Genomic DNA, 19,821 nt, shown 5'->3' with positions numbered 1-19,821 from the left:
AATGGCACCCATCTGTCAACTGATGACAGTTGGCACCTAGAGGCCCCTCCCTGCAGGCAGACATGCACAGAGCATGCTCATCACCACGCCTTCCGTGTGCAGGTGGCACTCGGGCCCCCACACCCTGTGAGGTTCTTAGGTTTCCACCCTCATTCCCTGAGTCCCTTTTTTCCCCTCACTTTCTCAAGGGACATACATTTGTTAACTCCTCACATTAGCCACTAAATGTCATTTTCAAATATTCTATACAGAATCCACATTTATAGGCTGAAGATGGCTTTTCCTGTATAAGTAAAACAAATGACCACCAAATCCCAAGTCTTCTTTCCTGTTTTATTAACTTGAGTGACACCTGGGAGGGGGAAAATGGTTGAAAAATGTCAAAAGATATTTCATATTTTGACAGTTGAAACAACTTCTGGTAGTATCTCCTTCGTCGAACTCCTTAGAATGAGCTACAGAGGAAAAGAAACCCAAAACTCCAGAATAAAATGTGTCAGGATAAGCAGAGAGCATTTCTGGAATCAGGTTATCAAGAATACCAGGCACAAAAACGAGTCGGGTGGCTGAGGCCGAGAGGAGCCTACAGCTGGTCCCAGATGAGTGGCCCAGGTCACACGGGTACCAGGTGCATGAGGAAGACTCCAGGACTCTGTGTGACCTCATCTCGGTGCTTCTCAGACATGGGGGAACCCCAGGTGCTCGCTCTTGCTCTCCCTCTCTCTCTCTCCCCTGCTTCCTCATCCCTCACTTCCCCCACCGTCTCTCTACCATTCCTCATCATTCTTTCTCTCAGGTAACTCCTCCCCATCATGCTATAGGGGTCTCAGGCCTTACAGAACTCTTACAGGAGTTGGCTAACTTGTCCAGCCTAACAGTCAGGAAAGGGAGGAGCGGGGATGGGACCCAAACCCTCATACGTAACCACCCTGACACACAGTGTTAGTCCCGCCTCTGCATTTAGCAGGCGAAAATTCCACCCCCATCCCCAAACCTGTTTTAATCTAAAGAAGCCTCTGCAGATGTGGTCAGTCCCTGAAAATACTCCATTCACAATACTTATGGGAGCCCACTGTGCTTTGTTAGAGAGACACCAGGAAAGCCCAGCCCCAGAATGACTCCCCCAAGCACCAGGGGTTCTGAGGGCTGCGAAGCTGAAGCAGATGGCTGACCTCTTGTGCTACGATGCCCAGGGCAACTTTAGGCTCATTCCTCATCCCAGTGGGGTCCTGGTCCACTGGCTATGAGACAGCCCCAGAAGCCTGGTCAGCCAGCTTCCAAGGGCATGCAGACCAAGCAGGGAGGCAGGGCTGGAGCAACAGGAAGGTGAGCCCAAGGCAAGGCAGCCATGGGGGCATCAGGAGACATGAGCTGAGGCCTGGATGCCCTGTGAGGCTCAGGAGTCCCCTCACAGAAGAGGCAGAACCCCTGCAGGGCATGAAGAGAAGACGCACATTTACCTACTGCTGAGCTCACTGTCAGTAAGCCACATTATGTTGTAGCTGAAGGAATGCAACAGCTGTACACGTGGGTGATACTCAGTGTTTATGCCTGTGCGGCAGGTGGGCACAGCCTGTGATCTGCGATGCTGACTCCTCGGTTGTGGGGAGGGGCTGGGGTGGACAAGAGGCACTGGGGAGAGGGTCTTGGAGCTATGTCATTTACCAATCACACACATTGTTTCAATATCTGAACCACTAGCATACCCACATCAATGCTTCCTGGCTGAGGTCAGCCGGGGCTGCAGGAACTGTCATTAAGAACTAGCCATGGCTACACTCTAATCTGGCTTTGACCAGGCGGATCCAAGAAAACCTTTCCTCTTCATCAGTGAGGAACAGCCTCGGGGCTGGGCTTCTGCCAAGCAACTGCTCAAGGGGAGTCTCTTCTTGCTCACTAAGCAAAGCAGCTAGGACGACAGACAGGCAGACCTGGATCCAAATTCACACTTGCAGAAGTAACTAACCTTGTTGAGCCTCAGTCTTCTCATCTGTAAGGTGGTTTGTGGAAAAGCAAATCACCACCACCCAATTCCGTGTGATCCTTAGAAGGGACTCCTGTAAAGTGGTTTGTGAAAAAGCAAATCACCACCACCCAATTCCGCCTTTTCTGGGGCTCCCACTCCTGCAGGGGGAACCTTCCACTATCTCGCTAGTGCCGGTCTATCACAGGTGCCCCGACTGGTCCTGAGCCTGGAGCCCCAACAGACAGCCCTTCAGCATCTCTTCATCTGGGTTTCAGGGGCACTTTGTTCTGCTAATTCCCCTCCTCTCACTCTGCCTTTGATAGCAGTGAGTAGAGAACATGAAAACCTACCCTACCCCAGAAAAGTCTCTGAAACTCAGGTTTGATCCAATTTCCCCACATCCAGCCTGGGACTTGAATAAAGTAGACACGGGTAAAGATGTGGCCACGTGGATTCAACCGCTGCGGCTCTGCTTCAAAGTACTAGTGGGCAACCAGACTTGGAACCCAGAGACTTTTACCTCTAGTCTGAGAGTTATGCACCCTCAATCTCTCTAGGCCATTTTACTGATCTCTAAGATGTGGATTAGTCCACCTGCCAGACGGTAAAGTGACAGCGTGTTGCATCTCTATGCCTGCGGAGACATGCAAATATCTACATGTGTGGGCATGAAACAGCACGGCAGCAGTTGTTGAAGTAGAAACTACTCAACTACCACCATGAAGTGAGGGTGGAAAAAAGAAAAACATCAGAAATGTACAGAAATACCTCTGTCACTTAAGAATGAAGGGAGAGTTCAGACGGTGGCACTTTGGAGATGATGAAATGGCACTGCCACACAGGGCAGCCTGTGATGTCTTCAGAAATAAGAAAGGCCATCAAGTCATTTATACTAGAAACCCACCTATCTGAGGTGTGAACTTTCAAATGTCATCTTAAGGAACTGGTGGTCCTGCGCAGAGAACATCCCTAAGAGAGGGTGCCTTACCCCCAAAGTCCACCTGTGCTGTTGCCAGGCATTCATCAGGTAGTGAAGATGGCCTACAAAGAACCCCTGGCCGAGACCCCCAGTGACGCATGTCCCTGATGCAAGTCAGGCTCCAGGATGTGGCCTTCAACAATGGGACTAAGCAGAGGAAACTGGCTGCTGCACTCTTCTTGGCAACTTAGCCCTGGGTCTCCATCAAGCCCCTCTCTCCTGTCTCAAGGGTCCACTGAGGTCCAGGGACAGGCGCTTCACAAAGTCCTCTTGAAAGTTCTCTGTTATGTCAGTGAGAGAACAAATGGGACTGCACAGTCACTTCCTGAGATAAGAAAATCTCACTTCTAATCCCAGTTTCCAGTGTGACCCTTGGAAGCACTGACATATCTTTTTCCCAAGTGCAGAATGTTCTTCATATTTGAGGCAGGGTATTCCCATGTCTGTGGCACCCATCAGCGGATGATTAGAGTATCACAGAATCATTTTAGAGGGAAACTATTTCTCTTTTCCCAGGCCAACATCATTCATCTTAAAATAACTACTGCCACCATAAGGACACAGTATGATACTTAACACAATCTCCTGCAAAGGTAGCATCTGCACTGACTGCCAGAAACAACTTACTTGGGCGTTCTCCTACCTCTAACAAAACCACTGTTGGCCATTTTCACCACAAAGCAGATAAAGCTAGCACCTGGGAAACGAGTAACAATATACATGTAGATGTATTTCCTTTTATCAGATAGCTGTGTCCTCTGAACAATTAACCTGCAGATGGGTAGCTCTGTAACTCAACTTCTTTAGCTCTTTCATTTTCAACTACTAAAAAAGCAGCACATGTTCCTCATAAAATATTCAAACTGAACAGAAGGGTAGAAAGTGGAGAGTCAGCACTATTAATTTCCTGAACATCTCTCCAGAAATCTTCTGCATATACAACCACTTATATCCTCTCTCTCTCTCTCTCTCTCTCTCTCTCACACACACACACACACACACACACACACTCACACGGATTTTACTATGCATTTTCTTCTGCATCTTTGTCACTTTCTGGGCACCTTTGGTACCTTTCTCTTGAGCACAGGGAGTTCCAGCTCAGCAGAATCTCTTGGTCCCAGGAAACACCCATACCTTCTGAGACGTTCCATGATAAAAAGGATGCCATAATCAAATAAGAGCGAAAAGCTGATGCATCCAAATGAACGGCTTTTTCTACAGTGGAAATTCATATTCCTTGAACATCTCAGGCACATAGTGGAATGCCATGAGTGGTAGATTCTTCAAGGCATCACCCTCCCTTATTTCATCCCAAAACATTTTGTGAAGGACTACTTACCAATAGCTTGTGTGGTGTGTTCTCTCCCATTGCAATGTTCTCCACCTCTCATCCCACCCCAGCTCCTAGCTAAATTATTTCCTACCCATCCTTCAGATGGCAGCAGAGCCAAATGTCCTCTGCCCATGGCCACCTCCACCTTCCAGTTCAGCCCAGGCTGAGCTGCTGTGAGATACACTCTTACTGTACCACAACCCTTTCCTCCACAGCATTTTCTCCGGGTACATCATATGCCCAGCTGTGTGCTGACTTCCTGCCAGCCTTCCCACTGACCAATAACCTCCAACAGAGCATGGGCAGAGTCTGCTCATCTCTCACCTCACCTGCTCACACCCATGCAGCGTCTGGCATGCTAGAGGTGCTCCACGAATATTTATTAAATCAATAGAAGGTGGCAGGGTCCCACAGAACCCAGCTTTGCAAATGCCATTCCAGTTGCTACAGTGGAGGAATTCACCTCTCCTAAACACGCTGCAGTGAACTTTCTGGCAAGGAGAAGAGCCTTTTTGCATTCTGAATCATCATCACCTCCTTACTCACTTCTCTTAGACATATTTTGGTATGGCAAGTTTGCAGGATTAAATGTGGAACTGTCTCATTCCCAACAGAAATATCCCCTATGTGTGAGCAGTTGGTATCCATTGGCATTCTGATGCAGAATTTGCCTCCCATTTTTAAAACGACTCTTTGCTGCAACATTATTTTCATAAAGGGAAGAAATTGGAAGTGTTTATGTAAAATAAGACTAGTTTTCATTTATGATGGATTTTCATATGCTTAGATGAAAATAGCACAATTTGACAAAAACAGGGCCTTCCACTTGCTGCACATATAAAGTGTGCATATAAACAGGCATGATGGCTGGGTGTGGTGGCTCACGCCTATAATCTCAGCACTTTGGGAGTCCAAGGCGGGTGGATCACTTGAGGTCAGGAGATCGAGACCAGCCTGGCCAACATGGTGTACTAAAAATACAAAATTTAGCTGGGCGTGGTGATGCGCACCTGTAAACCCAGCTACTTTGGAGGCTGAGGCAGTAGAATAGCTTGAACCTGGAAGGCAGAGGTTGCAATGACCTGAGATTGCACCACTGCACTCCAGCATAGGTGACAGAGCAAGACTCTATCTCAAAACAAACAAACAAACAAAAAACAAAACAAAAAACAGGCATGACATAGCTAGCTGAAAACTCAGCCATCAGGATGGTGGAGATGCACAGTATAGAGAGGCAGTGTGGAGCCTGGGTGGTTCTAAAGCCAAAGCATTGGGCTTGCATGCTGATTGCCCACTTTGCTAGCCAAGTGATTCTGAGCAAGTCCCTAAGCCTCAGTTTTCTCACCTCTAAAGTGGGAATTAATAATGGTTCCTGCTTCAATGAGTTGTGGGTAGGATTGCATTGTATGAGATCATATTGTGCCTGGAACATAGTAAGCACCATAAAAATGTTACCTGAAGGAAAAGAAACTGATGGAGGCATCAGTTGACTAACACACAGGTGAGTGTCTCTAAGGTCAATGAGTAGATAGTGTGCTCTGGACAGAAGTTTCTGTCAGCTTGGATTTGGGAAGAATAAAGTAGTGTAAAAAATGAAAAGATTGTCTTTATGTCCCTGGAAGCTATTGCTTCGAAACAGCTGAGGGCCCCCAGGTCCTTCTAAGAGTCCCCAACAAAAGGAAAGCACAGCATTACTTGAAGTCTGATATGGTTTAGCTGTGTCCCCACCCAAATCTCATCTTGAATTCCCACATGTTGTGGGAGGGACCTGGAGGGAGGTAAGTGAATCATGGGGCAGGTTTTTCCCATGCTGTACTCGTGATAGTGAATAACTCTCATGAGATCTGACAGTTTTATAAGGAGGAGTTTCCCTGCACAAGCTCTCTCTTTGCCTGCTGCCATCCATGTAAGATGTGACTTGCTCCTCCTTGCCTTCCGCCATGATTGTGAGGCCTCCCTAGCCATGGGGAACTATAAGTCCATTAAATCTCTTTTTCTTCCCAGTCTCAGGTATGTCTTTATCAGCAGTGTGAAAATGGACTAATACAAAGCTCTACAGCCTTTCATTGACACAGACACCAAGCTTCCTGGGAGCAAAGTCACCCAAGAAGTAGGACATGGACACACAGAGGTTCACCACATCTGTGCATGATGAGCAGGTGGGTGGAGAGCAGGTACAGGTATCAAAGACTGAGCCACCCGCCAGGGTGCTTGTCCGCCCCTGACCCCGCAACTCTACCTCCACATTGTCCTCTCTTCACTGAATTTCTTGACGTACAACTGCCATGAATAAAAGGGTTTCCAAGGTGCAGGAGAAAAAGGAAGGCTACCTGGCTCAGGATCAGAGATATTCCCAGGCATAAGCCATGCCACTGTGAGGGACCCAGTGTCACTATCATCATTCTTATAACAATACTAACAATTGAGGCTCTCAGTAAACCTTTGTTACATAGTAGTCTGAAATGCTTAACAGCCATTGTTTCATTTTATCTTCACAAAGCCCCCACGAGATAGGTGCTATCATTATCTTTGCACAGATAAGCAAGAAGCATGGTCTGAACCTTTTGTGGGAGTAAGGTCAGCATGGAGGCAGCAAGGATATATTATATTGACACTCATACCACACACCCCGAGCAAGCCCAATGGCTGGCCAGGGCACCTGGCTAGCATTCCTGAGGAGGCCTGGGAGCCACCTGAGACCATTTACTGGTCTCTACTGTGCTTCTTAAATCCTGGAAGTCTAGCCTGCATTTCCCTCAGCAAGGCAATCCCCTTCTCAAACCGGAGGACCTGTGGCATATATAACTAACTGAGTCAGCCCAGGGACAGTGGCTCTTAATCTCTTTCACCCACTGGAACACACTTGACTGCCACCACAGGCTGCAACACTTGCTGCTGCAATTTTCAAGGTGCTGAAGGTGGCTCCACCCTTCTCCTTCCCAGACAAAACACAGAAAGCAAGTGCTTGATCGTGAAGTTATCATAGAAATGACCTTGAAACCTCTCTAAGCCATTTTTTTTTAATAAATCACCTACAAACTCCAGCTCCCTACTACTACTGTGACCTTTCACAAATGTCGGGGCACCAGGGTGAAATAAAACACTATTAGTAATCATTCCTGCTCTCCCATTGTCCTTTACTGCTCCTGGCACCACCTTTCAGAATTTCTCTAGCCTAGGTGCAGCTCCTATCCAACTGCAAGACTCCATCTGGATTCCCATTCCTTTGAAAAAAGAGATTAAAAATACAAACACATTAGAAGATCCTGAAAATAATTACTTCATCAGGTATACATCTAAAATTACTGTCTTCAGAAACAAACAAGAATCAAAATTTAAATACAAGAAGAGTTGACAGAACCAACACGCAGCTAAAACAACCATTTGTGATGGCCTATAATAAGGGGATTCAGCTCAATTCAACGACATCCTTGGAAGCACTTTTCTATTCCAGGTTCTCTGCTATGGTCCCAAGGGAATGAAAAAAACACAGCCCCTGCCCCTAAGTTCAAGGCAGGAGAGTGCAGTGAAAAAGAAACTGCTGAACAATGTGATGAATAATCTAACAGAAGGAGAGACAACACCCTCACAGGGGGGCATAAATGAGGGGGCAGAGGATGGTTCTGGAGAGGAGGTCTAGGGCCAGAGGGAAAGGCACAGTAGCTGTGGAGCTGGGCTCTCGGGAAAGGACAGATCTTTCCAGAATGGAGAAAGGACAGTACCCTCAGCAGGAGGTCAGAGCCTAAGCAAAGGTCTTCAGAGAGTCTGGAGTCCTGGGGTCTAGCATGACCAGGAAGAGGGGGAACAGGGTAGCCAGGACAAGAGAGCAGTAAACCAGAGCTGGTTTGCAAGCGTGTTTGCACTTCATTCTACAAACAGGGCTGAAGGGAAGGGGTCTGGGCTTGGGGATGAGCATCCCCTGCATGTTTTTGGCAGGGCAGTGAGGGTAATCCATCTGGTTTGCTGGGAGCTGAGTCTGTGTGAGGAATCAATATGTATCAAATGCCTCCGTGTGCCAGGTGTTCTGCTGGATGCTGCACCTTCACTTTCTTTAATGCTCAAAATGACAATTTACATCTTACAGACGAAGAAACAGAGGCCCCAAGTGTGAAATGCTCTTTCTAGTCCACCACTTTGATACTCATAGCACTGGATGCAAGTGCAGGCCTGTCACTCTCCAAAGACTCCTTGATAGATCTTGGAAGAGCCCCATGGTAGACAAGAACAGAGATGATGGGGATGGCACAGGACAGTGGCCCAGGTGAAAAGGAGACCAGAAGGCAGGAACAGTGTTTCAGAGAGCCTTAGGCAGGAAGCATCAACTCTTTTCTCACTTGGATTTTGGGAAAGAATCACCTGTACCTAAAGTGATGCCTTTGAGCTTTGCCCCAGGTAACTTCCCTGGACCTGACTCTAGAATAGAGGCTGTGGAAGAATTGCCTTGGAGAATGGTGGTCTCCACTGCTGCCTATAACACATGGGGTCACTGTCAACGAGAAAATGCACTGAAAGTCCTCACTGCAAAGCATGGTTATTGGTAAGTAATCCACTCATCTAACCATCCATCCATCCATCCATCTACTCACCCATCCACCCCTCATCCACTCATCCATCCATTCATCCATCCATCCATCCATCCATCCATCCATCTACCTATTCATGTATCCATCCATCTATTCATCCATCCAACCATTTATCCATCCATCCATCCACCTACTCATTCATCAAGCACAACTTCCAGGCTAAACATAAGCCTAAGTGTAGGACTGAGGGGCCACAAAGGGCCACATCACACCTTCCTTCTACTAACACAACTTCTGAGAAAATACAGACACAAACCTATACATACACACATATACATCTCTGCAGACCTATGTTTATGTGCATGTGTGCCACATACACATGCAGAAGTATGGAGGCATTGCCAATAGAATTTGAACTCAGCCACTTAACTTGTGAATTTTAAGTCAGGGATAGTTATTTTGCAATATAAAAATATAATTTCCAAACTAGAAGAGAAAAACTATGAGTAGTTTGGGATGACAGCTGTGGAGTTACTTCAGTGGCACTATCCTGTATGTTTCTTACCAAATGCCTTAGTCCCATTATGATCATATGCTGTAACAGGGGTTCCTGGAATCCAAACTACATCTTGGGAAAGTTTCCGGGGCCTTGCTGAGGACTGTAGGTACCAACAAACCATGCAGGAGGAGGTTCTTGAGTGTTATTTCTCCAGGTCCGGAGCAATGTGCTCTGGCGTAATTCCTCTGATCTTGACTCCCAATACCAAGTTATGGCCACATCACCATCACATTCCATTAGGGCTGGGAGACAACGAGGAAGCAAGATTGGAGCCTAATCCAAATGCTTCAGTTCAGAATCCCAAGAAGAAAATCCATTTCGAGTTGGAATTTGTTTCTGACATCCTGGGGTCAGTCAGTCTTGTTCACTTATGTGCGTGTGCTCTCTCTCTCCCTCTCTCTCAAACACACACACACACACACACACACACACGTGAAGGGAAAAGAAACAAAGGGAAAGGAAAAAATTTTAAACAGCTTTTTATAAGGTTTGTGAGCCTTCTTGCACATCAAATAGCTCTTGGAAAACAACATTTTAATCATTTCCGTGTAAACGAATCAGAAACATATGGATTAAATTTCCCTTAAAATATACACATGTAATTAAGGGGAAAAGTGCTTGGCAAAATGCATTTTGTGTTTTATCAAGCTCAACATTTGAAAAATAGGTTGAGACATCTGACAAATCCAAATTCAGCAATCCTGCCCATCCCTCCAGCAGCCTGTATACTCTGCTCCTAAGCAGGGGACCCAATCCCATCTCATCAGACTTTTGCTCTTTTCTTGGGCTTTTTAGAAGAACCTACTGGATTGTAACAGACAGATTGATTTCTCATGCTCTGCAGTGGTGGTTACAGGTCTTCCCTTTCCTGGAGCTCTTTACATTTTCAGGGGCTGGACCCTGAGCACAGTGTAGCTGTGCAGCCCAGTTTTCCCAGCCTGACTGGGCGCCCTGCTGGGGTAGTCTAAAGGATGAAGGAGTGGTCTAGCCTGTGTCCTGTAATTCACATCTACTCTTCACCTCTGCCACTTCAGCCTACTTCTCCCGGATGTCTTCCGTTACTGGGGAAAGAAGAGGAATTGAGATTGGGTTACTTCCTATGTCTTTTCTTCCTCTGTGCAAGAATAAAGTGAAAAGAGTGTTTCAATTGTAACCTATATTCATTACCTTACCTTGCAACAAGCATTTATGGAGCATCTACCATGTGCTGGGTATCATGCTGGTGTTCCCACCTTCATGGGGCTGATATGCTCACTGGAGCTTGCTCTCTAGGGCCCCAGGCCCAAGGACTCTCACGTTAGCCATCCAGTCTTGGCCCGTGTGCCATTCTTCTCTGGATTTTCTCCAAACCAGGCCCTGGATGCCTCCTCCCTCTCCCTCTTCTTCAGTGTGACTGGGAAACAGTATTCTTCAGTGGCTCTCTTCCTGGCAAAGCTGTCAGCCATATTTTACCTGTCACTGTCATGTTCATGACCACCTGATGGCTTTCACAGCCTCTCAGCCTCTCACCACCTGGCCAGCCCTCCCAGACTCCATAACTGCCTTTCTGACTTCCACAAAGGAGCAGTTGTTCCCACTGCTGCTGCCACTTCAGCTGGGATCTGCCCAACTTGCCCCACTCCACAGCCCACTTGGACAACAAGTTCCCTCAGTCTTGGAGTTACAGTACCTACTCACCTGCTAATGGCCCCCCTTCTAATGCCATTACCTGGGTGATTAGGTTTTAACATACAAATTTTGGAAGGACACAAACATTGAGATCACAGCACTTGAGTCCTGGATGGACACCATGTGCCATGCACCCCTCTAAGTGTTTAATCCTCAGCACAACCCCCGAGGCAACTCACTATGATTGTCATCTCCAGCTTATGGATGAGGAAAATGAGGCACAGGTATTGTATGCAGTCACAGATGTGAGAGTGGGGCAACCCTGGGGGCAGTGGGTGCTTGTCAGGTTGGATCTGGGTGTGACTCTAGCTCCAGTCTCCCTCCATTCCCAGACGTTTCCAGGCCTTATTCTCTAGCTTTCCTGAAGAGTCTGTGGGCCACCCAGTCTCCTCTCAAAAAGTTTCTTTGCTATTTACACCAGCCAGGTTCTGTTTCTGTTGCTTATAAGAACCATGAAAACACCACAGTCCTGGATGACGTCTCCTAGCTCAGGAGGCACAGGCGCCAGCAGTCTCCACGCCAACCAACATCTGGGAAAAACTCATCTGTAAAGAGCGAGGGCAGGGATAAAGGGGGCCCAAGGCTGCGTGTGCAGGGTCCTCTGCCCTCAGAGAACCTGAAGTAGAGAAGGAAAGACTGCATGTTCTGCGTTCACAGAACAGTGCCATGCTAGAGCAGAGGAATAAACAAAAGTCACTTCCATCACACAGGACAAAAGGAATTAAGGAGGTTATATTTGAGCTGGTTTCTAAGAATGGGCATTAGGACAAGCAGGAAAGGAGGGACAGGGATAATAGGAATAAAAACAGTGAAATAAAATACAATGGAAGAAAGAGGAAGGTGTGTTCAGTGAACAAAAGCGGGGTCTCACCTGGGTGGACAGAGGTGGAAAGTGGAAATGAAGGAATAGGTTCAGAGCACAGCATTTTCTTTCACACACATTCACATATTTACAAACACACATGCACAGACCTGCCCATATAGAGAAACATGCACATACATATGAGGTGTATGTGTATATGTACTTGTACGTGTGTGTGTGTGTGTGTGTGTGTGTATAATGTGTGTGTGTATATATATATAAAATTTACAGCACTTTGGTCGAGAAAGTCCTTAAAAGAGTTCAGCTTTATCTGAATTCTCTGCCAGATCATCAGCAGTTCTCACAAAAGCATCCTGCCTCTTGCTTTACTCATAGAGGATATAGAGTCATTTACGGCTCTAAAGGTATCAGCCATCCATCTTCAAAGTCTCTGAAATAGTAAGACTCACAGGCTGGGGATGCCAGAGCAGCCACTCAGCAAACATCTGCTGAAGCAGTTTCATAAAAAAAGCTGCTGCATCAGGCACCCTGAGGGCCCTGAGATGCATTTCTAAAGACTCTATGAATATGCCTCTTTGAGTTCCCCTGGGCACAGCTTGCCCACATCACCAACTTCGAAGCTGCAGTCTCTTTCAGTGCTCAAGAGAAAGGCACCTCAGCCAAAGAGGAAAGCACGAACCTGGCTGAGCTGCCTAGTTGCCAGGCCCGTCCACGGAGGCAGAAAGCAGAGTGTAGAAAACAGAGTTTACCAGCTAGCTTCATCTAGGACTAAAAATGACACCCCAGAACATAGATCACAGAAGCTTCTAGGCAAGTATCAAACCACTTTGTATATGCCCACAGAAGTCCAAGCAGCAAGGAGAGAATGACCTCGTATTGGTTTTCTTTGTTGGGGGTAAGATTTCTAACCCAAAAACAGCACAGCCAGTGACCAATCTCCGAGCATTTGTTTTGAGTACATGTCATCAATAACTAGATCTGAGCTGGAGGGCCTTCTAAACATAAAATATATTTCTGCAGCTTGAAAAGAAAGAAAAGGCTGTTAGGAGCTGGTTTGAATTAGGTAGAGTGGAGACAGGAATTTGCCTGAAATCCCTGCCTCTCCTCTGCCCTTGGGCAGTGATTCACTGCCTGGCTGAGACAAGAGAGAACACCTGGCCTGGTCCATGCCCTGCAGCCTGGCTGGGTGACAGTGGACTGGGCAGAGGTGATGGGCAGATCCCAGGAGGGCTGCTGAGGATGACTTTGAATATCATTATCTATCTCCCATGGCTCAAGAAATCTGACTATCTCTGAAGACTCTGTCTAGGGATCATTATAAACATGATTCTATAGCGTGTGTGATCAGCGGTGGTGCAGGTCCCTTACGTGTTACTACCATTAAAGGCACAATTAAGCCTTGAAAGCTAGAGGTGCAATTCAATCTCTATAATGGTGTTAATGGCTCAAGCAACCTTGAAGCAGCTGTCATATTCTAAAAGATCATTCTGAATTGTTTTATGTCTGAAATTGCTCTGTAAAATCGTGTTAATTTTTCATCTTCAATTGGGAATATATTTAATGCCAAGAAGATGGCTTTCTTCTGGCCACATTGCACAAAAAGGGACAGTTTCATTTAGGATTTCATCTGGTGACAGGATCATTCTGGAGAACTAAACTCCACTGAACGAAGCTGAGCTCAGCCCTCTATGTCTTGGTTCCATTTGTTTCTAAGGAAGAGTCCAAAGTAAAGAGTAGGGTAGAGGATATGCCCCAGTCCAGAGCCCTCTGGGATTTATTTAGATTGGCATCACTTTCTCTAAGAGGAAAAAAGAAAAAAAGATGAACTGTGGTCCTGCCCATGTGAACAAGTAGACAGGTCCCATCCTTGGCACTCCCACTGCCCCCTAGCTGTCCACACTATGGCCAATATGTGATACACTGTGTTCTAATTATCTCATTATTTGTCTGTTCCCCAAATGAACTGTGAACCCCTTGAGGGAGGGGTTGCATCTGATTCACCTCGGTATCCCCAGTAACTATCAGAACAGTTAATGAATGGGGTACTGCCTCCACTGACTCATGAGGATGGATAACAGGTAAACCAGGGAAAGGAGACATTAGGTATCCAACCACAAAGAACACACATAGAAAAAACGTTTCAGAGACAGTTAGTTGGAATCTCTTTAATCACTGACCAGCTCCTTAAATAGTGACTTAGAACATTTCAGAAGTGCAATTGGTATTCATGTTATTTTCCAATAAAAACAACGACAGCTAAAATGCACTGTGCACTTTCTGTATGGTACTGCTGTATTAAGGGCTATACATACATCATTTCATATCCTCTCACTAACCCTCTGAGGGAGGCTGTATCATTATCCCTATTTCACAAATAGGGAAACTGAGGTTCAGAAAGGCAAAGTTGCTTGCTTAAGATCACACAGCCCACAAGAGGAAGAACAGGACTTAAACCCATAGTCCTTGCTCTTGACTACTGAGCTCTTGTGTGTGATCTGGAAACTGGATGCTGTGACAGAAACTGGCCCCTGGTATCTTTGAAACCTTGATGGGAAACAATGTGGCACATTTTTTACTTTGAAGATCCCATGACACTCTGGCTTATTTTTCTAGGAGGATAGTTCTTTGTTTAGAAGGTTTTTAGGTATGACCAAGCACAGCAAACTACTACTCAATAACAATAGGATAAAGATGCTGAAAACAACTTAAATCCTTTATAAACGTCATCCCATTCAGCCCTCACAACCACCCCCATGAGGTAGATATGATTATGATTCACATCGTAAGATGAGAAAATTCAGACCTAAAAAGATGGGGTGATATGCCCAAGGTCACAGTCAGAAAGTAGAACACACTGTCTGACCAGAGTCCATCCGATGTCAGAGCCCTGTCCTTGGCCACTGTAATCCCAACTGGAATCAGCAGACGGGAACTTCGGGAAAAATAAACTCTAGAGTTTATGTGAAGACTGGATTTGAGGCACACAAGCCTGGACATAAGGAATTCTCTTAAGGTCCATGTTGCTTTATACTCTGAGAAAAGACCGCAGCTGTTTCCATTGCACCCCTAGGAGCTCTCCAGTCCTTAAATGCCATTCCACAAATTGGAAGAAGAAAACAAAGGCACCACATCAGGGGTCAGCAGACTACAGCCTGCAGGTTACATCCAGCCATGTATTTTTGTAGATAAATTTTACTGGAACACAGTCATGCCCACAATTTACATTTGGCTGCTTTTGTGCCTGAACAGCAGAGCTGAGTAGTTGCAACACAGACTCTATGGCTGGTAAAGCCTAAGATATTTACTATCTGGTCCTTTATAGAAACTGCCAACCCCTGGACTACATGTTAGAGAGCCTGATGTAAACAACCAGCCAGAGAAACAGCAAGCCCAGAAGTTCCAGGCAGAACAGGTACATGCTTCACCTCTCCAGCTGATACCTGACACACTCAGCTTATAACTGTGCTTTTCAAACAAAACAAAACAAAACAAAACAAAACTATATCCCAAACCAGTCAGCCCCTGCTTCTCAACCCCCTGACTCTTCACCTTCTAAAAGGAGCAGCGGCTGGGAGTCTTACCTTTGTTGTACATGTTCGTTGGTACTTGGACGTCACTTAGACTGATGTTCACAGGCAAATTATTAAAATGGTCATTTGGGGCTAAGATGAATTCCTTTCCCAGCTCCAAAAAATTCCCGTCTTTGTCCCTTTCATTTATCAGCACAGCATTGAAGTATTCATACTGAAAGACAAAGTCAACAAACATTACATGTGGCTTAGGGAAGAGGGCTGTGAACTCACTTAGACCTGGGCACAGGCCATGTGCCATCCCCTACACTGTGGACCCTGACCTGCTCACATAATCTTTTTATGTCTTATGTACTGTCCACGGCTGCTTTTGCATAGGTGAGATAGCATTATATAAATATTTTCCAATGTCACTAAATATTCCTAGAAAACATAAATGTCAAGGGGCAACACAGTACTTCCTTATGTGCATATAGAGAAAACTGCCCTAAAAACGTTTTAATTCTTTAAATTTTGAAGAGAGACCCTGACTTTATGCAGCCTATATCAAGTTGAAGGAGGCTGAAAATCAACAACAACAAAAAATAACAGGTAAATATATGTCAGATCATCACGCTTGCTTTGGAAAAATAATACAGCAGGGTAAGGGGATTAGCAGCTTCAGAAGGACTGTGTGTTTATACATGGCATTTGGGAAGGTCTCACTGCAACGGCAACACTCACATAGAGATTAAATGAGGGGAGAAATCCAGTGGTGTGAGCATCAGGGAAGCATCCAAGAAAGAACAGCAAGGAGAAAGCCCTCAAATGGGAGTGTGCTGGCATGATTTACAAAAGGCTATATGATCATCATCTCACATATACAGAAGGCTTACTTTGTGTCAGAAATTACTCTAAGTGCTTTTCATGTGTTAACTCATTTGATTCACCTAACAATGTTATGAGGTGGATTTTATGAGTATACCTACTTCACAAATGAGGACGCTTAGGAATAGAGAATTTATGCATCCTGCAAAAAAATTACACAGCTGATAAGGAGAGCCAGAATTCAAATACAGGTAACCTATCTTGAGTCTGTGCTTAAATCTACTGCATGAGATGGCCGATGGCAGGTGTGGGTGGAATTAACAGAGCAGAACCTTAAAATAACTACAATTAATATGCTCCAGAGGCTAATGGAAAAAGTGGATAACATGCAAGAACAGATGGGTAATATAAGCAGGGAGGTGGATATTCTATGAAAGAATCAATGTGAAACGCTAGAAATCAAAAATGTTATAACAGAAATGAAGAATACCTTTGCTGGTTCATTAGTAGACTGGACACAGTGAAGGAAATAATCACAGAGGATGAAGATGTGTCAAAAGAAACTCCCCAAAAAGAAACGTAAAAAGAAGAGAAAATACAAAGGGAACAGAATATCCAAGAATTGTGAGACAATCACAAAAGGTGTAACATATGTGTAATGGGATACCAGACTGAGAAGAATGGAAACTGAAATATTTGAAATAATAATGGCTGAGTATTTTCCAAAATTAATGACAAAAATCAAGCTACAGATCAAGGAAGTTCAGAGAATACTGAACGCAATTAATATTACAAAGATTTACATCTACACATATCATATTCAAACTGTATAAAATCAAAGAAAAAGAGAAAATCTTGAAAGAAACCAGACAGAGGGTGGGATAGTCTTACCCGTAGGGGAACAGGGATAATGATTACATCAGCCTTCTCTTCAGAAGCCATGCAGGCAAGAAGAGAATGGAGTGAAACACTTAAAAAGTGTTCAAAGAAAGAACCATCGACCTAGAATTCTGTATCCCATGAAATTACCCTTCACAAGTAAAGGAGAAATAAAGACCTTCTCAGGCAAACAAAAATGAAGGAATCTGTTGCCAGTAGACTTGCCTTGCAAGAATTATTAAAGGTTCTTAAGAAGGAAGGAAAATGATATAGTTTAGAAATTGTCATCTGCAATAAGAAAGGAAGTGTTTGGCCAGGCACAGTGGCTCACACTTGTAATCCCAGAACTTTGGGAAACCAAGGCAGGAGGATTGCTTGAGCCCAGGAGTTCGAGAACAGCCTGGGCAACATGGTAAAACTCTGTCTCTACAAAAAAAAAAAAAATTAGTCGGGCAAATTAGTCGGGCGTGGTGGCACCTGCCTGTAGTCCCAGCTACTTAGCAGGCTGAACCAGGAGGATCACTAGAGCCTGAGTCATGATTGTTATGCCAATGCCCTCTAGCCTGGGTGACAGAGTGAGACGTGTCTTATATTAAAAAAAAAAAAAAGTGTTAGAGCAGGAATAAATGAAGGTAGATATTTTGCTATTCTTAACTAATCTAACATATAACAGCTTGTTCAATACATTACTGTCTATGGACAAGTGAAATGAGTAATAGCAGTGTTATAAGAAACTGGAGGGAGGAATATGGAATACTCTGTACTATGATTTGAATGTGTTCCCTCCAAAATTCAGGTGTTCCAATGTGACCATAGTAAGTGGTGTGGTCATTAAGAGATGAATAGGCCATGAGGGCTCCTCCCTCATGAATAGGATTAGATGTCCTTATAAAAGGGATTGAGACAGAAGGTCTGTCCCTTTTGCCATTCTATCTTCTACCAGGTGAGGAAACAACACTCTTCCCTTCAAGAGGATACAGTATCAGTGCACCATATTGGAAGCAGAGCAGCCCACACCAGACACCAAACACGCCAGCACCTTGATTTTGGGCTTTCCAGCCTCCAGAACTGTGAGAAAATAAATTTCTTTTCTTTATAAATTAAGAAGAATTTATAAAGTCTCAGGTATTCTGTTGTAGCAGCACAAATGGGCCAAGACACTCAGTTATAAGATACCCGCACTACACATGAAGTAGTGTACAGTTATTTGAAGTGAACTTAAATAAGTTGTAAATGCATACTGCAAACTTTAAGGCAACTACTGAAATAACTGTAAAAGGAAGCATAATTTATATGCTAAGAGAGGAGAGAAAATTAAGTCATATAATATGTTCAATTAAAACTAGAGAAGGCAGAAAAAGAGTAGAAGAAAGAAAAGTAAGAGAGGGAAGGAAGGAAGGAAGGAAGGAAGGAAGGAAGGAAGGAAGGAAGGAAGGAAGGAAGGAAGGAAGGAAGGAAGGAAGGAAGGAAGGAAGGAAGGAAGGAAGGGAGGGAGGGAGGGAGGGAGGGAGGGAGGGAGGGAGGGAGGGATGGGAGGGAGGGATGGGAGGGAGGGAGTAGGGGAGGGAAGGAGGGAGGGAGAGACAGCACATGAGCGAGCGACCTGGGGTAGTGAATAGAAAACTGTTACAAAAATGGTACATATAAATCCAACTACATCAATAATCACCTTGAATGTGCATGGTATAAATACGTCAATCAAAAGACAGGGGCTGTCAGAGTAGATTAAAATACAAGATCTAACTATACTTTGTCCATAAGAAGCCCACTTTAAACATAAAGACATAGACATATTAAAAGTAAAGAGATGACAAAAGATATACCATGCTAACATTAATCAAAAGAAAGTGAGGGTAGTTGGTTTAATTTCAGACAAAAAAGACTTCAGAGCAGGGAAAATCATCAAGGAATAAGATGGGCAGGCATTACTTAATGATAAAGAGGTCAATTCTCTAAGAAGACAAAGCAATCCTTAATGTAGTATGCATCTAACAGCAGAGTGTTAAAATACATAAAACAAAGACTGATATAACTGCAAGGAGAAACAGATGAACTAGCTATCATAGTTAAAGATTTATATGCCCCTGTATCAGTAATTGACAGACTCAGGAGACAAAACATTGGTAAGAATATAGTTGAAATGAACAACACCATCAATTGGATCTAATTTACATTTACAGAATACTTCATCCAGCAAGAGCAGAATACACATTCTTCTTAAGCATGTAAAGATGCTTGCTTGGAACATTCAAGATAGACCACATTAAGGGCCCTAAAACACATCTTCACAAACTTAAAAGAATGGAAATCATACAGTGTCTGCTCTCAGACTACAATGAAATTAAACTAGAAATCAATAACAAAAAAAAGATAGCTGAAAAAAAATACCACAATATTTGGAGATTAGACAACATACTTTCAAAAGAATTCTCAAGATATTTTTCTAAAAATTAAAATGAAAATACAGCCTATCAAAAGGTGTGGGATGTAGCAAAAGCAAAGCTCACAGGTAAATTTATAGCACTGAACACATGTATCAGAAGAGAAAAGAAGATCTAGAAGCAATCATCTAAGCTTCTACTTTAGGAAACTAGAAAAAGAAGAGCATATCAAATCTAAAGTAAGCAGAAAAAATGTATATTTTTTATTTTGCAAAGCAGAAACCAATGAAATTAAAAACAGAAAATCAGTAGAATCAATGAAACCAAAAGTTTGTTCTTTTTAAAGATTATTATAGTACAACGATCCAAA

The 19,821-nt window shown here is 44.3% G+C and overlaps 1 protein-coding gene across 4 annotated transcripts in view; it reads right to left on the bottom strand.

The window, feature by feature from the left end:
• Nucleotides 1-19,821, bottom strand: part of CACNA2D3 (calcium voltage-gated channel auxiliary subunit alpha2delta 3) — a 938,743-nt gene that overhangs the window by 545,965 nt on the left and 372,957 nt on the right. For all 4 annotated transcript variants that reach the window (XM_050781062.1, XM_050781063.1, XM_050781066.1 and 1 more), the window contains one exon: nucleotides 15,436-15,598. In XM_050781062.1, coding sequence (XP_050637019.1) covers nucleotides 15,436-15,598 — 163 coding nt within the window. The remainder of the gene's footprint in view (nucleotides 1-15,435; nucleotides 15,599-19,821) is intronic.

This window comes from Macaca thibetana, chromosome 2 (assembly GCF_024542745.1).
Source record: "Macaca thibetana thibetana isolate TM-01 chromosome 2, ASM2454274v1, whole genome shotgun sequence".
NCBI classification, from domain to species: Eukaryota; Metazoa; Chordata; class Mammalia; order Primates; family Cercopithecidae; genus Macaca; species Macaca thibetana.
This window is presented reverse-complemented; position numbering and strand designations above follow the sequence as displayed.